Raw genomic sequence first — 20511 nt, forward strand, 5'->3', positions numbered from 1 at the left:
CTCTCTCTCTCTCTCTCTCTCTCTCTCTCTCTCTCTCTCTCTCTGTGTGTGTGTGTGTACAGCCACCCACCCATGTAAAAATGCTGAACATCCCTATAAAAGTTCCATTATTTGCTGACAAATTAACTAACAGCTTCTAAAGTAAGTACAAGATGGTACCAAGGATGTAGAGGAGGATAGCCAAACTGCTGTACAGACCTGCAGCTGTATCTGCAAGCTGAGAACAAGGAGTCTGCAGCATTCTCTGGCTCTTCAAGAAGGGAAAGAAATTTCTCCAGAGAGCTCTGGCAACAGCAAGGTGGTGCTCTTTCGCCACCGACGACAACTGAGCATTAGGGCCTGTATTCCCTGAAGGCAGTCCCTGGTTTAAGTGTTTGTGCACAGTCCTAGGGAGAAACACAAATAATATTAACATTCTATGTACTGGTGGTGGTGCAGCAACACACCTGAATTCCTTAGAAGTATTACTGTACAGACAGTATTTGCATTGTACAAAATGCAAGTACTGAAACATCATTTTCTATAATTAAAACCTTGATCCAAAGACATTTCTGCATACCAGCTATCTGATGGATAAATGATGGCATATTAAGCACCATAAAGTTAATGTTAATTACTGATGTCAACCATTAATTACGCACCTCTTAATGTGTCAGACCCAAATGAGAAACAGGCAGGCTCCAAAATGAATGCATGCATTTATCAACTGACAAGTCGGTCTGCTTACAATCCAAAGCCAGATCTTCTACTATTAGTTAATTTGGTATGGAAGGGTACAGGAATTGGAACTGGCACAGAAACAGTTATAATTTTAGGTAATGCATTTCCCCTTGAAGTTTTATTTATGAAGCCTCAGCACTCACACAAAAGAAAAAACACAAAAATGAAGATTTAACAGTTTTTAGATACATTGTGCGGTTTGGTTTTGAATCAATGCCCCCAGTTTTACTAGTGGAATAAGGACAGGAGTTACCACTATACACAACGTCAGTCTTTTCCGGAGACAATGTGGCATGAATTCAATAACACACTCAATTTTCTTTGATTCTGTTAGTACCATTCCTACTACTTAATCTAATTTGGAAGTTGTGACTTTCTAAAGGTTCAATAGAGATGTGTCTGCAGGGAATCAATGTTCTCAGAGAAATGGGTGGAAGGAGGGGCAGGAAGCATTAATAAATTTGTCTGGCAGGCTAGGATATGAGGCATTACTGTTCTTAGATGATCAACTAAATAACATGCTTATTAAAAACAATCTGTAGCAACGCACTATCATTTCTGCTCCTATTTATCTCCTGGTCAACTCAGCTGAGATGGTAGATTAAGACACAGGCAACATTACTACATTTGCTTTATTAAATTCTATAAAAAGCGGTCAAAGTATTTATTAGACAATGGCATATATCAAGGACAGTCAGATATCTCATAAAACTAATGTTGCTGGCAGGCCATAATCAGGGCTGAAATAGAAAGGGGCTTTTACATTTGTGAACTGCATTCCAGGCTTGACTATTCATTTTTTATTTTTTTGTGAAAATTAAACAACTCAAAAAGTAAAAAATTAAACAAGCTCAAACATTTTAAAAAACAAATATTTTCTACCTTACTGTTCATTCTTGTGTTGATTTTCTTGGAAGGACAAAGAAAATTGTGATAAATTTATGGGAACAATGTTGACATGGCCAACTATTTTTAGCTTGCATGGTTACTAAACCAGGGATCATTTATGGAGTGAGTGTGAAAAAGAGAAGAAAGCAACTCTATAATATTTTCCCTTCTTCATCATCTGTCACGGAGTGTGCTAGTCAGTAACCATATAGTTCAAAGCTGGAGTTACCTACTCGCACTGGTATGCTTCCAAAATGCTAGGTTGGCAGGAGCTGAGACAAAGCAATGGGAGCTGTTGCCATTCAAATTCTCCTCTCAATTAGAACTTTAAAATTAAATAGCAATAACACTGTTCCTGTTCCACTATTACAAAAGCTGAAACCCTTTCAAGTATTTAATGTCATAAATCAGTTCAGCATTTTTCAGAAGTTTATTTACTTAGCAGTAAAGGGCTCTTTTCTGACCAAACTGCGGGAGGTAGTGGAGGACAGAGGTGCCTGGCGTGCTCTGGTCCATGGGGTCACAAAGAGTCGGACACGACTAAATGACTAAACAACAACAAAGGGCTCTTTGTCTACCTGCGGCCTCTTGTGCTGCAGTGGATACCATTCTGGAAGATCTTCCAATTTTGAAACGTCCCCGCGCACAAACAAAACTAACATGCAGCTTTTTTATCTTTTTGATGTTTCCTTCTGTCATTCGTCAGTATTTTGTCATAATAAAAGCTTACTGAACTGTAGACGTTGTGAATTAAAGGGACATGATTATGATACTTAATATGGTTTCATTCAAAAGACGCATACATCACCCAAACCAAATGTATTGCCTGTTGTCAACGCTCAGCTCAAACAGTATTCTGAACTGCCTGAATACAGATTTATTGAAAGGCTTGGTTATTTTGTCATCTCTGACTGCAGGATATATCCACATATCAGTACAAAATTCAAAAGATTTGAAGCAAAAGGGATACTCCAAATTTAAACAGCACATCCGCAAGTCTAGAATTAGATCCAAATGTCACATCCATGTTTATAAAATTTTAAATATTAGTCTAATAAATTAAACTATGCATTAAGCACATATATTTTAAACTATGTATAATACGTGCATTTTTAATATTTTTAATATAGTCAAGCCTAGAAGGGATATAAGCTATAGTACAAAGTATATGATAAATATGTACACATTAAAACTTTGACAGAAAATGTACAATGATTAGTGAACACTGATTTACAATCCAAGTAACCAGTTGACTACATGCACACTAGATTACACTAGTGCATGGTTTCTCCATATTTATTGAATCTGACGGTGGGTGGGGGGTGGGGGAGAAAGGCAAAGTAATGAAATCAGTATAGCCTCTCTGGGTTGGGTTTAGAAGGCCTTCTGAAAAGTTGGTATTGGGGGACTCAGAAGCTTAGGCTGTATACACACACTTGTTTACTCTGCAGCCTGTGCTGTCCCCATTACTGGTTTGGGAAGTGGTGAAGACATGACATTAGCATAGGCGTGCACACCAGGTGTGCACACAGGGTGTGCCCAGGTAACTGTAATGTGATACTGAGCGGCATCCCGGCTCCTTCAGGTGCCACTCCACTCAGATGTTGGGAACACAGAGAGACGCAGGTAGAATAAAAAGGCTGGAATGGATCTGTAGCTTCTATATCAAATATTGAGGATGAACTTTCCTTCTACAGTGGTACCTCCGCTTACGTATCCCTCCGGTTACGAAAACTTCAGGATGCGTAAGCGGCAAACCCGGAAGTATTTTTCAGGGTTTTTGCTGCGCGTGCATGTGCAGAAGTTCTCAACCGCCACATGTGCATGTGCAAAAGCGATCTCTCCAGTTGCGAAAACCTCAGGATCAGGCCGGACCTCCGGAATAGATCCTGTCCACAACCAGAGGTATCAATGTACTAATGAGAGGTTGCTTTCAAAAAATGAAACAAGTGTTAAGCAGAGAGTGGTATGTTGGTTTGTAAGGGCAAGATCCAGCTAAGTTTAAGACCCATGGGGAAACCACTGCTTAACAGAGCATTCCTATACAGTGGTATCTCTTGTTATGAATTTAATTCATTCTGGAGGTCCGTTCTTAACCTGAAACTGTTCTTAACCTGAAGCACCACTTTAGCTAATGGGGCCTCCCGCTGCCACTGCCGCCGCTGCACGATTTCTGTTCTCATCCTGAAGCAAAGTTCTTAACCCAAGGTACTATTTCTGGGTTACCGGAGTCTGCAACCTGAAGCGTCTGTAACCCGAGGTACCACTGTCCAGATCTGCTCATAAGTAGCCCTTGAAAGATGATAAAGTAGCAAGTGAAATATTTAATGTTCTTGAAGGAATCTATGTATAGTAGTAGGGAAAATGTTTTGTTCATGTAACCTATCTTCCTTTTTAGCAAAAGCTTTTTCATTAGACACCAGCCATTCACTTTTCAGATTGTTCTCTACAGCAAGTGATAGACAACAGAGCTAATTTTCTGTCATTCAGAGACAACGGTAGGCTTGCTAAACCTATAGCAGCAGCTCTGAGACACCATGAACTGATAGTTTATGAGATCAAAGCCACCATCAACAATGTGAACTCTGCCTCGTCACATTAACAGGAAACTGTTTTACGAGTTCCACCACTGGGCATCAATTTAACAAGTTCCAACACCAGCTAAGCTGTAAAACTGAATGTAATTCATTTAGTGACCCGTGCATGGGGGGAAGCAATATGTAGGTGGAAACGTCTCACAGTGACAAAAAATGCTTTGATTTGCACCATTCATGTGACTGAACAAAGAACTTAAACACTCACTGCCAATAGCTTTTATTGCCAAATGCACTAAACATTCATTATTATACGAGCGGAACCCACTGCTTTAGAGACCTGTTTGATAAAATAGAAGCGATAGAATAAATATTACATTTTTATCATGAACACAACTTGTCCATTAGGTTTAAATTATGGACTCGCTTCATGTTTAGAAGGATCATCATATTTAGCAGAATCCATTTCACTCTGCTTTCTCATATCTTTCAAAACGTACACATGGGAATTTTACACACATGGGTATGAGACAGATAACCTGCTTTTCCCATCTGATATCTTATCAAAAATATTACCTGTGCCTTCCACTATTATCTACCCCACTGGAGCAGAATGGAGGGAGCTAAACCAACACCAACTAAATAAATCCAGCTGGCCTTATTTAGGGACATTGTATACAATTAGCAGAATTAGAAGTTGTGAAAATTTTCTTAGGCTGTACTATACTCAGCTACAGGTGGCATTGAAACGTTGCATGTTTGGATGATTCCCGTGGAGGGAAAATGAAAAGACCATCTTGCTTATTAAAACAGTCTGTGAGGCCAGGTTGCCTACGTCTAACACTGTCCGTTTCTATGGGAAGGTGTGATCAAACATTTGATTCCCTCAATTGGAGCCAGAAGTAGCAGCTTTAGTTCTGCCACTTGATTCTACTGACCAGGATGGCCCAATACATTTCACTACCTGGGGGAAATGACAAGACAGACATGCACACACACAATTACAAGTACATAAGACAATTGGATTGGCAGGTGTTTACTTTAACAAGGGATACAGGTCAGTGTTCTCTACTGCACCTGAGGGAAACAGGTTAGCATAGGAGGTGCAGGATAAGCTGTGTTGCAAACTCCCACAGGTGCTCTGCAGTTCCCAGCATTTTACTAGTTTATTAAATTTAACTGTTTTTTATTATTATTATAAAACAGCTGGGTAACATTGTTCTCTGGGCAGCTTACAGCATAAAAGAATAAGATACAACTGGAAAGAAAGTAAAATAAAGATTCTAGCACCTGCCACCTCAATCTGCCTTGAGTGATTTGTTATTGATAAATCCTTGCACTCCTAGGGTGAAACTCATATTCTGGCAGCAGTGGCGTGATGGGCACAACATTTGTAATCGACAGGAAGCCTCTATATGCAGCACACCAAACACATGATTCTTTGGTAATGGGATACTTATCTGGCATATAAACCAAGGATGGGAACCTGTGCCCCTCCAGATGCTGTTTGATTACAACTCTTACTATCTCCAACCAATGGCCATTCTGGATGAGGCTGATTGGAGGCCAGCAACATCTGGAAGGCCACAGGCTTCCTACTCCTGATCTAAACACTTCCTCCTTTGGGAGCATTCCTACTTGTATTCCTCCAGTGCATAAGTACACTCAACATCCACTCAGGAGAAGTGGGAAGGAATTAGCAGACTTTCCTCTCACAAGGTAGAAACAGTAGCTCTCTGAGATGTGAGGGAAGTCAAAACTGTAGCTGCCAACACAAACTCTACTATTTAAAATCGTAGCAGCTATTAGACAAGAAACTGCAAGGCATTGCATTATTACATTTCTAAGATGTTTTCCTTATCTTGTTTCTTGAAATTTGAGGGTAGGAGGGGGGGGAATGGGGAAAAACCAATGAATGGAAATGCAAATAAAGGCTGCCATCCCTTCTAGGGTTAATGGGTGCTTTTGTAAGATTTTAGGTCAGATTAACCTTTTGCTCACAATAGGGTTGGTTATCGGTTTTATTTTTTACTGACTTTTAATGCTTCTAGAAAGGAGGGGAGGAAATCAATATCACGCGAGACAAAAGGGCTCTTGAGGCTCTGGCTGCACCAGCTTTTGGTTTGGCTTCACATACAATCCTGCAACATGCTGAGGCTGGGAAGGATTAGGCTGCTTGTGTTGAGTAAACCGATGATACTCAATAAACAGTTTCTGTTGTAAACCCCTTAGGACCTGCAAAGCCACACTAGTTGGCATTAGACCAGATAAGCTGCCGAACCAGCTGTAATCTCATTTAGACCTGAGCTGATCCTCCTGTCCTTTCACTCTACAGGATCAACGAAAACCACTGAGGAAGCAGCAGTATTATAGCGGCACTGCTTGCTGGATGTAGCAAACATTTCATAAATTCCTCTCCTTGAAGCAAGTCTGCATATAATCTGCACAGAGGCAGAGAAATCAATGGATTTCTGAATTCATTAGCACTCTTATTATGGCAGGGTAAATGTTTCTCTTTATGGAAGGGCAGCCGTTGCAAGTTGGCTCTGCAAACCTCTTATTTGCTGACCATTTCTCATTTTGCCAATGCTTTGCATTTGTGCTACCCTTTAGGATAAAAATTAACTTGCATGCAAGTTTATTAAAAATAAGGAGCACTGGAAATAAACAAAGCAACCAAGGCTACACTTGTTCATCCATCTACCTGAGTGAATGCATCATAGAACACAATGTGACTTACTTTAGAGCAGACAGGTACAAGACCGCACTGTCACACACTTTACTGCAAGAGCAGAGCATCCCTTATATAAAATAACTAGTTACACTTCAAAAGATTTTATTTCTGTTAGTAATGAAAACTATTATTTGGACCTAGATAAGACAAAATAAAAAAATCAATGCTGTTTTCAAATAATATTATAACAGTTAACAGGCTAAAAGCATCAACTAAGAGGAATGGCTATAGCTCAGTGGAAGAGCGTATGCTTTGCATTGAAAATGCCAAAGGTTCAATCTCCAGAATCTCTAAGGAGTGTTTGGAGACAGCTGCTGCCAGTCAGTGTCAACCTTACTAAGCTAGATGGATTCTGTATGAAGCAGCTTCTTATGTTCCCTTAAAAACAAAAGTATAAATGCTACGCTTGATAAAGAAGGCACAAAGGCACAGAAATACAGCTTATCATGTAATAAGGCTTTCCCGCCACATGGTTACCAGCTCCTCAAATGTGGTGCAAGTTTTCCCTATCATGCTTTCTTATGTTTAACAAAGAATGACTCTCTACCAAGTGGTAAGAGCTCACTGTATTTTGCACGTGGTTTGATTGCCATCTGTATTCACCCAAACAGAATTTCCAGGTCTCAGTGAAGACAACTTCCAATTTCCTCAGCAGTCCCATAGTCATGTCTTCCCCATCCCTCTCTGCCCTTTAGGCTTCTAGTAGACAAGGATGTTGAGTGCACAATGGGACCGGGGGGGGGGCAATGCTGCTGTAATGCCTGCTCTTGAACTTGACATGATAAAAAGGGTTCTCCAGGCATTACCTGCCAATCCCAAATACAGAACAACCACATCTTCTTAGTAAGAATTATACAAAGACTACTCCTGAAGAGATACAGTAAATACTTTTTTAAACCCTATTCAGGAGGACCCACCCATGAGTTGAATCAACATGTGAGTGGGGTCACACTATTTGTCTACAGTGAAAGCACTGCCAGTCTATTGCACTGAATTAATCTCAGCTCCTGTAGTTATGAAATGGTGAGCAGTATTAGAAAAATCAGGATTCTCCCAACCATTACTTTCCAGTAATTAAGTGATTGTGTTAAATAGGACCTCAGTACTTTAGAGAGAGAAAAAAACAATTTCATTAAGACTCAGAATTTACTTAGTGCAAATTTTGTAAAGCGACACAACATGTCACGATGAGGCAGCCCTGGTATTGCATCTGAAAACATTAAATCTGGTCCCAAGCCATGCACATCAAAGTGAAAGAGCTTGTATGCAAAGCCCATTTTCCCCACCAAAGTAAGTTGGAAAACATACCCCTTTTCATAATGGCAGAGATTTCAGCATAGCAACACAAATGCTCCATCAAGTCTATACCAATTTCCATATGTTGTCAGCGCACACCATGCAGGTCAGATGTGTGTTACAGTGCAGAGGGGTCAGGTCAGATGCGCATTACAGATGCTGCAAATTGGCATTGACCCACTGTAGACTGCTACAGCAGACATGCCCTGCTCATTAATCTTCATCCACCTCTCTGGCATACTTGGACTGAATGCAGCCAGCAGAATTTAGATTGATCCTCAAGCTGATCCAGCACTTGAGCATAAAGACTGCTAGTCTGAACAGATCTACTTAGGATCAGTTGAGTGCTGGTATAAGTTTCCAGTTTTCCACTTCTGTGTTTTAGATCAACTGTGATTCCAGATTTCAGATGCATGTTATCCAAAACAACCATTACTTATGATAACTGACACAACCCCTCACTGTCTCTACATTTCAACTCTTAATGAAATGATTTAAAGGAAGAGAATTAAAGGGTGCTTCTTGCCCTCTCCAATATGAAGATTAATAAAAGCATCCTATCATCTACGGATATGTGACAGAAATTACTTTATAGCTCCTGCACAATCACTTAAAGCCATTCAGTGTGTTAATGTTTCACCTCTCTCCAACTCATTCTTCAGAGGTAAAGGAGTCCCATTTAACATAATCACTTAATAACTGCAAAGTGATGGGTATCAGAACCCTAATTCTTCTAATATTTGCCAAAACCAGCTCTTTTGTAATAACAATAACACCATGATAGCAAACTGTAAATCTGTGTAATTATACTTTAATTGTATTGTGAGGCATGCATTAATCACAAAGTTTAAGTGCCAAGGATGGAATTATAATAATTCTGTAAAACAAATTTAAGCTAGCTAAGTAGGTCAAAACCACTAGCATGCAACAGGAGACCTCTGGGAATTTATCAGTTAATGGCTATTTATGTGCAAATGAGTGCCCTACAACCCTCCAAAATCCTGTGTAGCCGAAGGGTATTTCTGTTAACCAGGAGCATGCTAACTGCTGAGGCATAAATTAAACCATTTATTGGAATTATTTTAATTCCTACCACCCCCCTCACTAGCTGCACAATTTACAGTGTTAATTTACATGAAGATAGAGCTGCTAAGGACTTGGGAGATAGAGCTACTAAGGACTTTTTCAGAAATGTTCCTGTTTAGAAAATAACTTCCACTGAAACAGCATTGTGCTCTCAGTTTCCCAGCCTTCTAGAGGGTGTCTGAAGTCATTAAAAATTCCAGAGGTTCAGCACCACTCTGCAATACAGCAAAACCCTTTTGTAATGAACTCTAATGAAGTGAAATTCAGTCTTGTGTCCCTTCCACCCGTTTCAAACTTAAAAGGCAACAATGAAGCTCAAGAGGGTTTCTATCAACTACCGTTTTTCTGTCATAACGTTCATGATGCAGACATATCAAAGGTTTTCACTGTTAAAGACTGAATGTAAATGTCAGGGTGGTGGTGAAGTTTGTTTCAAGCAAGGCACCAAATTTAAGAAACTTTATTCCTTTTGTGCAGTTTCAGTTTAAGAACAAAAGCAACAACATGCTTGAAAAGAATATTTAAAAGTAGTTCACCCTTTGCTCATCTATCACCCAATCTCAGGCAGCAGAGCACTTTTCCCCTAGAGACCCCCATAGGAAAAGGATGGGAGCAATTTTTGCCTTCCACAGATCTTCTCCCATAGACCTGATTGTGGCTAAGTGATATTTAATAACATTGCAGATTGCTTTTGAGGGGAGGAAGGGGAGCAAGGCAAGCTCATGGGCCTGCTATATTAGAATTACCCTGTTCTTTTTCGTACTAAGAGACAGGAAGAAGTGTTCCCTGTAAAGCTGAGCAAAATTTTATAAAAATGTTACTGGTACCAGTCCTGAACCATAATGTCACCCTGAAAAGGTGTGTGCATTTCAGAAAAGCCAGCTTTTTAGAAATGTTCTCTCCACTTTTCTCTATTTCAGTTTCTCCTTTTTATTTATAAAGATAAAGGTAAAGGTACCCCTGCCCGTACGGGCCAGTCATGACCGACTCTGGGGTTGCGCGCCCATCTCGCTTAAGAGGCCGGGGGCCAGCGCTGTCCGAAGACACTTCCGGGTCACGTGGCAGCGTGACGAAGCTGTTCTGGCGAGCCTGCACCAGCGCAGCACACGGAAACGCCGTTTACCTTCCCGCTATAAAGCAGTACCTATTTATCTACTTGCACTTAAGGGTGCTTTCGAACTGCTAGGTGGGCAGGAGCTGGGACCGAACGACGGGAGCTCACCCCGCCGCGGGGATTCGAACCACCGACCATACGATCGGCAAGTCCTAGGCGCTGAGGTTTTACCCACAGCGCCACCCGCGTCCCTGATTTTTAAAAATTATTTATACATTTCCCAAATTATGAATATACACCATACATTTTCCATAATAAATCACTTCTCTCAGGACTTCCCAGTCCATTCCCCCATGGCACTCTAATCAAACCTTATTTTGCTGCATATCCTTTTCATCCATCCTATTTTGTCCTATAAATATCCCTTATTGTTGGTAACTGCTGTTCAAACTCTTGTTCCTACTTGTAAGTTAAATATTATATCTCTTTAAATATTCTCCCAAGTATTTCTACTCATCCTTTACCTTCTACTCATCCTTGCTTTTACAGTTTAGCCTTTGGTCTCCCACTCCGATAGTTTTTTATATATTTTAGATATTAATTTTCCATTATTTCCTAAAACAATTCTTTCAAATTCTGAGCCTCCTTCCACTAATCCTTTTTCTTTTAAAAATATTTCATTTAATTGAATATATTGGAGCCATTAAAATATTGATAATCCATTCTTATATCTCCTTTTAGTCTTGCTCTTCCTTCTTTAAATTCTATAAAGTCCTTATATGCACCCCACTTATTTTCCAAATCTCCCCCCCCCCCCACTGATACCACCTCAGTAGGTGATATCCAACGTGAGGTTTTCCTTTCCAAAAGGTCTTTATATCTCATCCAGCCAATGTACAAGCTTCTTATCACATGATTTTGGAAACCTCTGTGTGCTTTGCGTTTGTCATAGTAAAGGTAGGAGTGCCACCCAAACATAGATTGAATCCCTCTAGGTCTAAAGTATTAGTGTTTCTTTAACTCTATCCATTCTTCCATCCAACACAAACACACTGCCTTGTAGTAGAGCTTAAGGTCTGGAAGGGCAATGTCCCCCCTATTCTTTGTGTCTATGAGGATTTTATATTTAACTCGCAGTTTTCCCCATTGTCATATAAAGTTTGTTACATCTTTCTTACATTGCTTAAAGCAATTGGAGCTATTTATCAATGGCAATGTTTGGAATAAAAAAACCATCTTGAGTAAGATATTCATTTTGACTGCAGAAATTGTTCCTAAAAAGGAGAGATTCGTTCTACTCCAATTTTCTAGGTCCTTTTCAATATCATTCCAAATTTTTGAGTAATTGTCTTGGAAAAGGTTCATTTTTTTGGCTGAGTCATATCCCCAAATATATAATCTCCCCCCTCCCTATTTTAATTCATGATCTGGCTTCCAGTCTTTAACATGTGGTTCTAAATTTTTAACTATCATCTTAGTCTTTTCCTTATTTATATAAAATCCAGCTAGGTTGTCAGATTTTGTTGTAGTTTCCAATGCTTTTGGGAAACTTTTCAATGGGTGCTCCAACATCATCACTGCATCATCGGTGAAGGCTTCCAGCTTATGGGCTCGCTGTCCACTCGGATTCCACTTATATCATTGCCCTCTTGTATTTTTCTAGCTAAGACTTCCAATATTAAAATGAAGAACAATGGCAACAGGGGACGACCTTTTTTACTTCCTTTCTTGATGCTTCATTTATCTGCTGTGCTGTCATTGATTATTATATTGGTCCATTTTCAGTATATATTGCTTTTATCGCATTGGTAAATTCTGTTCCAAACTTCATAGTCTCTATTGTTTTTCTCATAAAAGTCCATGAGACATTGTCCAAGAATACCACTGTCACTTCTTGTATTTCAGTTCCTTCTAACTTCCATCCAATCTTTTTGTGTGTGTATGTCTATGTGTTGTATTCCATGTGTACACACATATACACAACTCAGATAACACATCATGCATCTGATGAAGTGCACTCTGACCCATGAACTGAAAAATTTAAAAGAGCACAGAGTTTTCTCAAATAACCCAACTGGCATCAGAACAAAATAAAAGGGGGTGCACGGATCTGATCACAGACCTGTCAACAAGCGGAGGTGCTAGGATCGATGCCCAAAGTACACTAAACATAACCAGACAAACACAGCTGTGTTCAAAGCATTCTTCAAATTGTTGAAATCCAAGGTCAGTACTCTCAATGTTATTTAATAGAATTATAGAATAGTAGAGTTGGAAGGGATCCACAAGAATCATATAGTTCAATCCCCTGCAATGCAGGAATCACAGCTAAAGCATCCATGACAGATGGCCACCCAACCTCTGTTTAAAAACATCCAGTGGAGGAAAGAGCAAGCTTTCATTCAAGTTTATCCTCTGGAATCACAGTTCTAAAACCAGCACAAACCGTTCCCAAAGAGACAGAATAAATAAAAGAATGTGCTTATCCTTTGAATAAAAAATGAAGGCAGAATATCTTAGCATAGCCCTCATTATCAAAGCCTCCTTTCCAAGTATTTTATATTTCACCCTAGAAATGCACGACGTTATTTCCCCCTATCTCTCCATTTTTGTTTGTACTGGAGAAAAGACACACACGCATTTCTTCTCTTTCCAGTTTCTGGAACGCTAAAAAAATAATAATTAAAAGTGTATCATCACCATAGATTTGTCAATGCCATTGCCACTTCTAGCATTAAGTCTGCCAGTAGGAGGCAGCATCAAGTCTGACAGCAGCCACCGGGTGCAGACAGCGCAGACTGGTTGGGAACTTGCTTCATTCTTCTGTCATTATATAAGCAAGATGACACTGTTCTCTAATCCAGCCAAAGCTGATAAGTACCATCAACCTGTCACTTCCTACATTTCAAATTCTAACACTGCAGCATCAAAGAGTTTTTTACATTTCGATTTCTTTTGCTGGCAGCAGTCAGTAGCCTCTCGTTCTCCCACGGTGTTCTAATGCAGCATTTGCACACCGGGGTTACTCCCAGCCTGAATAGCGGGTCATCCCCTACTCACTGAGCTCATCTGTGGCCCATGTGCTAGGCAATTTAGATCCAATCAGCCCTTATTTAGCTCAAGAGTAATGAGCAGCATAGTGACACAGACTTAAGCCTGACCCTCAGGACACTGCTCATCAAGCAGTAAAACTGTGACAAAATCATTCATCTTCCACCCGCTGGCAAGAAATAATACTCGCACTCACTGTATTACTTTTCAAGATAGGAAGGAGGGGGGGAAGTCCTGAATTTTCATGATGTGAGACATTAATTTGCAGAAAGCTGAATTCCCTTAAACCCCCCTGTTGCTATGAGCTCACCAGGGGGAAATAGGCCTTAGGAGACTGAAATGGAATAAAGAAAATTGCTTCAGCTTTCTTTTCATTTTAAATAAGCCTTAAATCTGGCAAGTTATCCTAAAGACAAAGATATCTATCTGTCTATCTATCTATATGGTCTTCCAAGCTAAAGAAGCAGCAATCCAAATCAAGGTATTTCAATGCTAATTAGATTTTATTTTATTTTAACTATCACTGCATCCTTCCCTCACTCTTTGTTCAATAAGAGGGAGGGGAGAAATCCCGCAAATCTGTATAAATAGCTATTTTTTCCCCCACCACCTGCAAAGAAAAGAAATATGAAGAGGAAAGTTCATTGAAGGGAAAAAAACCTGTAGTTTCAAAAGTGGAGTGCTTCAACCAGAAAATAAATGTACATTGATGTTCTTCAGGGATCACATATTTTTCTAAACAACTATGAGCCATGAGCAGCAGGTGCTCGTATACTCTTGAAATGGTTTTGTACTTTTCTCTCCCCCCCCCAAAGCATATTTGGTGGATTTAGTCTTTCACAACAGTAAATCATGTATAGCTGACAGGTAGGTTACAGAACAAGCGTCAGAGCAGGTTTGCTAGATAAAATGGTTACAGCAGAGAAGAAAAGAAGCAACTTTTGACATGGTAGTAGCCTAGGCAGAGCAATGCATTTTCACAGCTACCCTCTTTGAGATCAGTATTTTCTTATCTTTCAGCGAGCTGCACTGGGCAATGCAGCCTTAAGAGAGCAAGGGGCCCCTCCAGCTGTTTCAGGCTATCTTGAACATAACCGCAATAAGAGATGATTCTCTTCATCTCTATGATGCAACTTAGCCAGGGAATGTGAGACAGAAGAGTTTCGAGATTTCAGCTCCTTGTTTAATCATACCACTCCTGGAAGGGTGTTTGTGTGCTTGGGTTTGTGTGTGTGTGCGTGTGTGTGTGTGTGTTTTGGGGGTAAATGCTGTAAAACGTTTTGAATAATAGAGTTAAAATAAAGCAGCATCTAAAATAAAGTTTTTATTTAAATCAAAATAAAGTTGTTCATTTAATATATTTTTTTGGCTAAGCAAGGAAATAAAAACTGCAAATGTATATCATTATTTCTCCCAAAGAAGGGGATAGAAAATACGTGTTTTGTTTTGCGGGGGGGGGGGTATACGGGCACAAACATAATGTAGCTTCTAAAGTAGAGTGTGAAAGCTAAATATGGTGAACCTCTGTGGAATGCCTTTTTAGAAAGGCGATTCCCTCTAACTTGTATACTGCTATTTTATTTCTGTGTTAAGACTCTATTTTCCGCCCCTTATAAGACGCCCCCATGTATAAAACGCCCCCTATTTTGGGAGACTCCGATTTAAGAAAATGGGAAAAGATCTATCCGTGTTTAAGACGCCCCCAAAATTTGGACATTATTTTTTCGGGGGAAACCTAGTCTTACACACGGAAAAATACGGTATTGGCTTATAAACACTGGGTGAAACACAACAGTGTCTATATGCTGGTGGATCAGATGCTGTTTGTGGAAGAGATTCACCCTCCTACCCCCTCAAAAAAAATAAAAATCAATCTGTTTCAGAGAGTTGGGAGACCTTTCGGAAAAGGGGGGGAATACAGGGGGAGTGCTCAGTGCTCACATGACAGCTATCGTTACCATTTCTGTGGTGTCAATGTCAACTTATACTGTGTGGCAAGAAGAGCCTCTCATATCCATGTAAAGTAGACCAGAACAGCCACTGTATCTAAGGTCCATGGCATAAATATCTTCCTAAATCAGAGGCAACGACCTGTGACTGAACAAATAGCACTCTAAGCATCTTTATAGAGATGGAGAAAACAAACCTTTTTTTTAAAAAAAGGAAGACTTAGCTTATGGCAAAGATCAACTCAATTCTAAGACCTATTACGCTTCCCCCCTGACAATAGTATTCAGGAAGATGAATATATTGGAAAAATATATTGTTCAAGGGCTAATATTGAAACCCCAGAGTAAAAAACACTTCTCTGCATTCTCTTTATCAGCTTATCTGTTCAATGATATAAAAAGAGGAGAAGAAGAAAGTATCCTGATGGGCTCGGAGGGCTTCCCACAGGGCATTTTTGATGACAAAGTGTAAGACAACCCCCTCCCCCTAAAAAAAACCCCACAAAAAACCCACCAACTATATATTTCCATAGTAAAGATACAAAGTAGAAATTCCACACTCAGTCTGAAGAACTACAGGGTGCACTACAACAATAATGAATATACACTCTTATTTGTTGATTTAGCAACAGTCTAGCTATTGAAGAATGTCTATTAGAGAGACAACCATTTTTGCTGGAATAGTGCTCTGGCTGAGGGGGAAAATGTTGTCAGAGAAACCTTAAATACTATTGTTGTTTTTTAGTCTGCAACATATTTAAATTACAACAGCTCACAACTCTATTGACCCTATGAAGTTCTGACACAAAACCTAACCAAAGGAGAAAATTAGCACCTCTGACCACTACATTTTTCTACTGCTCAGTTTTATCCAAAGGCTCAGTGAGGGTCATTATAAACTACAAGTTTACAAGCTCCACAAAAATATAAAAATTAATCTGCAGACCTGCACGAAAGCTCAATGATGTCCAGAGTGTTGATAGACACTATTCCTTCTATTATCAAGGGTTTGTTCCCTACAAACCTAAAAGTATCTTAAGCTTCACATTTCCAAAATATATCCACATAAACTTTACATAATGTTCAAAGTCTTCGCTATATACCTTTTATAATTTTAATCCTCAGTCAAGCTTTTTGCAATGTTTTCTATACATGCCTCCTGCCCTCCCATATTGCAAATTCAATATGCTTCAGGCTTTAACAGCTACAACAGCCACTTGTCAAATCCATTTCCTTTCACAGTGCCCTTTTTAATACTGCTAGATTTCTCTTAATGTAGCCACAGAGAATACACATGTTCTGTGTAAGCAAATGATATTATTATTATTATTATTATTATTATTATTATTATTATTATTATTTCTATACAGTTTACAATATAAAATTACAAAAATACACACCATAGCAATGAACAAAAACAATACCGTCCATCCAGTTTAAAAGGCCATAGATTATTTAATTAGCCAAAGGCCTTGGAGAATAGGAATGTTTTTGCCTGGTACCTAAAGATATGTAACGCAGGTACCAGGGGAGCCTCCCTGTGGACAGCAATCCACAAATGGGGAGCCACTGTAGAAAAGGCCCAATTGCTTTCATGAGCATAAATCATTGCATGAATGAGCTAAGCCAACAGGTGCAAGGTCAGTCAAATCCATTGCTATGGTAACAGCTCGGTGCTGTCTCTATAAGTGAGAGGTTTTCAACCTTTTTGAGTCCACGGCTCCCTTAACCAACTACGTTCTTTGTGGTGCTCAAGAGCTAGTTATGTAACCCCTTGCCTGAAGAGCTGGCAACTTCTCACTCTGCTTCGAACACCCTCCCTTGTGGCGTGTTTCCTCAGCATCCTCTCCTCTCCCCAGAAGTCCTCCAGGCAGCTGCTGCTGCCGTCCCTGGTCTGTGAGCTCCCCCCTCCCCTGCCCCAAAGAGAGGTGCCTCCCAGAGGCACCATTCACCTGTGGAGCTTATAGCCAGGGCTACTGCGATAAACAGCTGTGCAAGCCTTGGGGAGGCAGACACACGAGAGGGCATCAGAGGAAGGAAGGAAAGAAAGAGGGACAGAGGCCAGCAACCCGTCCATCATTCAAGACACCCCAGGGTGCCATGGAACACTGGTTGAAAACCACCACTATAAGGGATTAAGGCATGTCAGTTTGGTGTGTCAGGGTCAATCTTGAGAAGTCAGTCTGACTGCGTTACGTTTTGACTTGCTGGAGCAACAGAGATACTTGGTAGTTAAATATATCTGTATCTGTATCTGAAAAGCCTACAAACTGTCCATAGATATCAATGTCTGCAACTGTATTACTGAAGCCTTATCTTCTGCAACAGGAAACTAGTTTAGACCTTTTAAGCTGCTTCTGTGTGGAGAATGCAACTGGGGGCAACTTCTGCTGCATGGGTATCTCACATGTGATTCCCAACATTCAGGATTTCAAGCATCAGTCTTTCCCAGCCCTACCTACAGATTTCAGGGAATTAATCTAGGACCTCTCTGCATGCAATTCATTTGTTCTATCGTTGATTTATGCCTGTTTCCTACTTCTCTCACACCATATTCAGAGTTCACAAGCTGTGAAAATTCCCTTTACAACAATAATTTTAAAGTCCTTTGCTGGTACCCGTTTTAGATTTGCAGTGTTTCAAAAATCCCATTCAAATAACCTAGCAGAAGAGCTCTCTCTGTGCCAGTATTAACCTAAACCATGGGTAGGCAAACTAAGGCCCGGAGACCAGATCCGGCCCAATCGCCTTCTAAATCCGGCCCACAGACGGTTTGGGAATCAGCGTGTTTTTACATGAGTAGAATGTGTCCTTTTATTTAAAATGCATCTCTGGGTTATTTGTGGGGCCTGCCTGGTTTTTTACATGAGTAGAATGTGTACTTTTATTTAAAATGCATCTCTGGGTTATTTGTGGGGCATAGGAATTCGTTCATTTATTTTTACAAAATATAGTCCAGCCCCCCACAAGGTCTGAGGGACAGTGGACTAGCCCCCTGCTGAAAAAGTTTGCTGACCCCTGCCCTAAACTCTGGTAGCTGAGGCATTCTTAGCTCTGAATTAATAGTGACTACTACTATGCTCTAAAATCCACTAGAAGTTTTCGTTTTGTTTTTTGTGTACAAGAGTCAGAACCAGGTTGTTGGAAATCATACCCCTTGAATTTCTGTGTATATCACTATTGTGGGTGTGCTTCCTTCACGGGTAAGGTAACCCTGTGGCTTTTGTTACTTTGAGCATAATTAAACCATCCAATTTTACCCATCAGATGAAGACTGAAATCAAGACAGATCAAGGAACCCTCATTTATTTCTCGGAGCATGCTAGAAATGATCTTGCAGTACAGAATTTGAAAATTACTGCTCTAGATACTAGATGCAAGTACAGAATGGAAAGCTGTTTCAGAGAGAAACGAACAGAATATTCTAGAAAGCATCCAGTTCTTCTCTCTCTCCCCTCCTCTTTTCAACATGAAGGCTATATTCAAGCAAAGTGAGAGCTTTTTAATGTTTGCTTAAGAAAAAAAGGGAAAAAGTGAACACTCTTACAAGACCTCACGAATCACGTTTTAGCCCAAGAGCAAATTTTCATAGCTGTGTTATAAATCCTTGAAAATAAAAGGAGTTATAATGGAAAGGATGACAGTCCCTTAACACAGCAGCATCAATGGCTATAATTAAAGTACAGCTGTTGGCTATGCCTCACTCTGCAAAATGGGGGAGAAAATGCCATTTCTACTATCACCTCAAATAAAAGGAAGAAGGGAGACTTGAAATGTGATTCCAGAAACTCTATGTGATGTGTTAAAGGGGATTGCTACAACTATTTGACATTCTAAGCTTTAAATACCAAGGCATTTAGTTAACACAGCCAAGTCAGTATTTTCATAATGCTACTTAATCAGCAATAAAGGAATGCTCCTGTGAGCCATCATCTTGGGTTAGCAGAAAAGTGGCATATGAAGTTATTATTAACTAACTGCCTACAGGGAGCCGCTTCTCTCTTTAATCAGTGATCTCACTTCCTACTTACCTGCACATTCTGACAGTCCTAGAACTATTACACCCAGTACAGTTGGCAGAAATATTACATTTATGCAAGGGCTGATATCTTATTCCCACCTGGATCTTAAAACAGGAAGGATTGCTACAGCGAGACATTTGCTCCTTTGCCAAATCAGAGAGGCAGCCAAGAATGCATGTTATTAATCTGGCCAAGGGTATTGCTCTATAACCCTATTCTTGGCAGACCCACAAAGAATAAGCTACATATTCTCCACACTGGGCTACAATATTGCTATGTGCATTTTGCTTTTATACAATTGGGAAATAAATATTATTATATGGTTTGCATATGTACACACGCACACACATTCTGCCTTTCTCTCAATGTGGAACCCAAGGCGGTTTATAAAATGAATAAATAACAGATACAACTAAAAAAAACCCACACCAATCAGTTATAGATATTTTAAAAAATTGAAACCATATTAAAAATAGCACCGAAGCAAAATAACCTAAAATCATTTTTAAAAACCCAACATACATGCATACGTTAGCACAAGCGCAGCCAATAATATAACAGGTTTATGGATTTGCCTCATTTGTCAAAATACTGCATATTGTATTCATTTACTGGGGTCAGTAAACAGTTATACCATCATGTTCATTTTCAAGTTGCAAGAAGTATTAATTTTATTTAAAAATATTAAGCACTTCATGATTAGGGAAGGGTAACATGCTGAAAAGCAGAGAAATAAAAATAGAGATATGAATTTGAAGCCAATTAGAATAAACCCTCTGGCTACCAACTACCAGCACAAACATAAAGGGTGGTATCTAACCAAGTAACACCCATACTTGCTTTCAGTCGTCTACGCAAAGTATGACTATAGATGGCTATCACCCAAACCTGACTTAGTCTCTGGTGAAACTCCAGGGAGGAGAAATCTTTCACAAGCCACCCAAATGCTTATGATATGCTACTGATGGCTGAGCCCAGCACATGAAAGGAAGGTTTGGTTGACCTTAAGTACAATCTAATTTTATCTACTCATCCCATCCACAAATGAGCCACAGAAATCTTAAGGACCTCTTCACAAAATCACCAAGTGGCACTGGAGATGCTTTCCTGTAGCGCTGTTCCTCACTACTGGGAAGGGGGCAGGTGAGAAAGAGAAGATTCCTGCCATGTCAGCACA

At 39.8% G+C, this 20511-nt stretch overlaps 1 protein-coding gene across 1 annotated transcript in view; it reads right to left on the reverse strand.

Moving 5' to 3' along the window:
• Positions 1 to 20511, reverse strand: part of MMS22L (MMS22 like, DNA repair protein) — a 71710-nt gene that overhangs the window by 22109 nt on the left and 29090 nt on the right. The window contains exon 15 of the mRNA XM_053381502.1: positions 199 to 386. Coding sequence (XP_053237477.1) covers positions 199 to 386 — 188 coding nt within the window. The remainder of the gene's footprint in view (positions 1 to 198; positions 387 to 20511) is intronic.

This window comes from Podarcis raffonei, chromosome 3 (genome assembly GCF_027172205.1).
Source record: "Podarcis raffonei isolate rPodRaf1 chromosome 3, rPodRaf1.pri, whole genome shotgun sequence".
NCBI classification, from domain to species: Eukaryota; Metazoa; Chordata; class Lepidosauria; order Squamata; family Lacertidae; genus Podarcis; species Podarcis raffonei.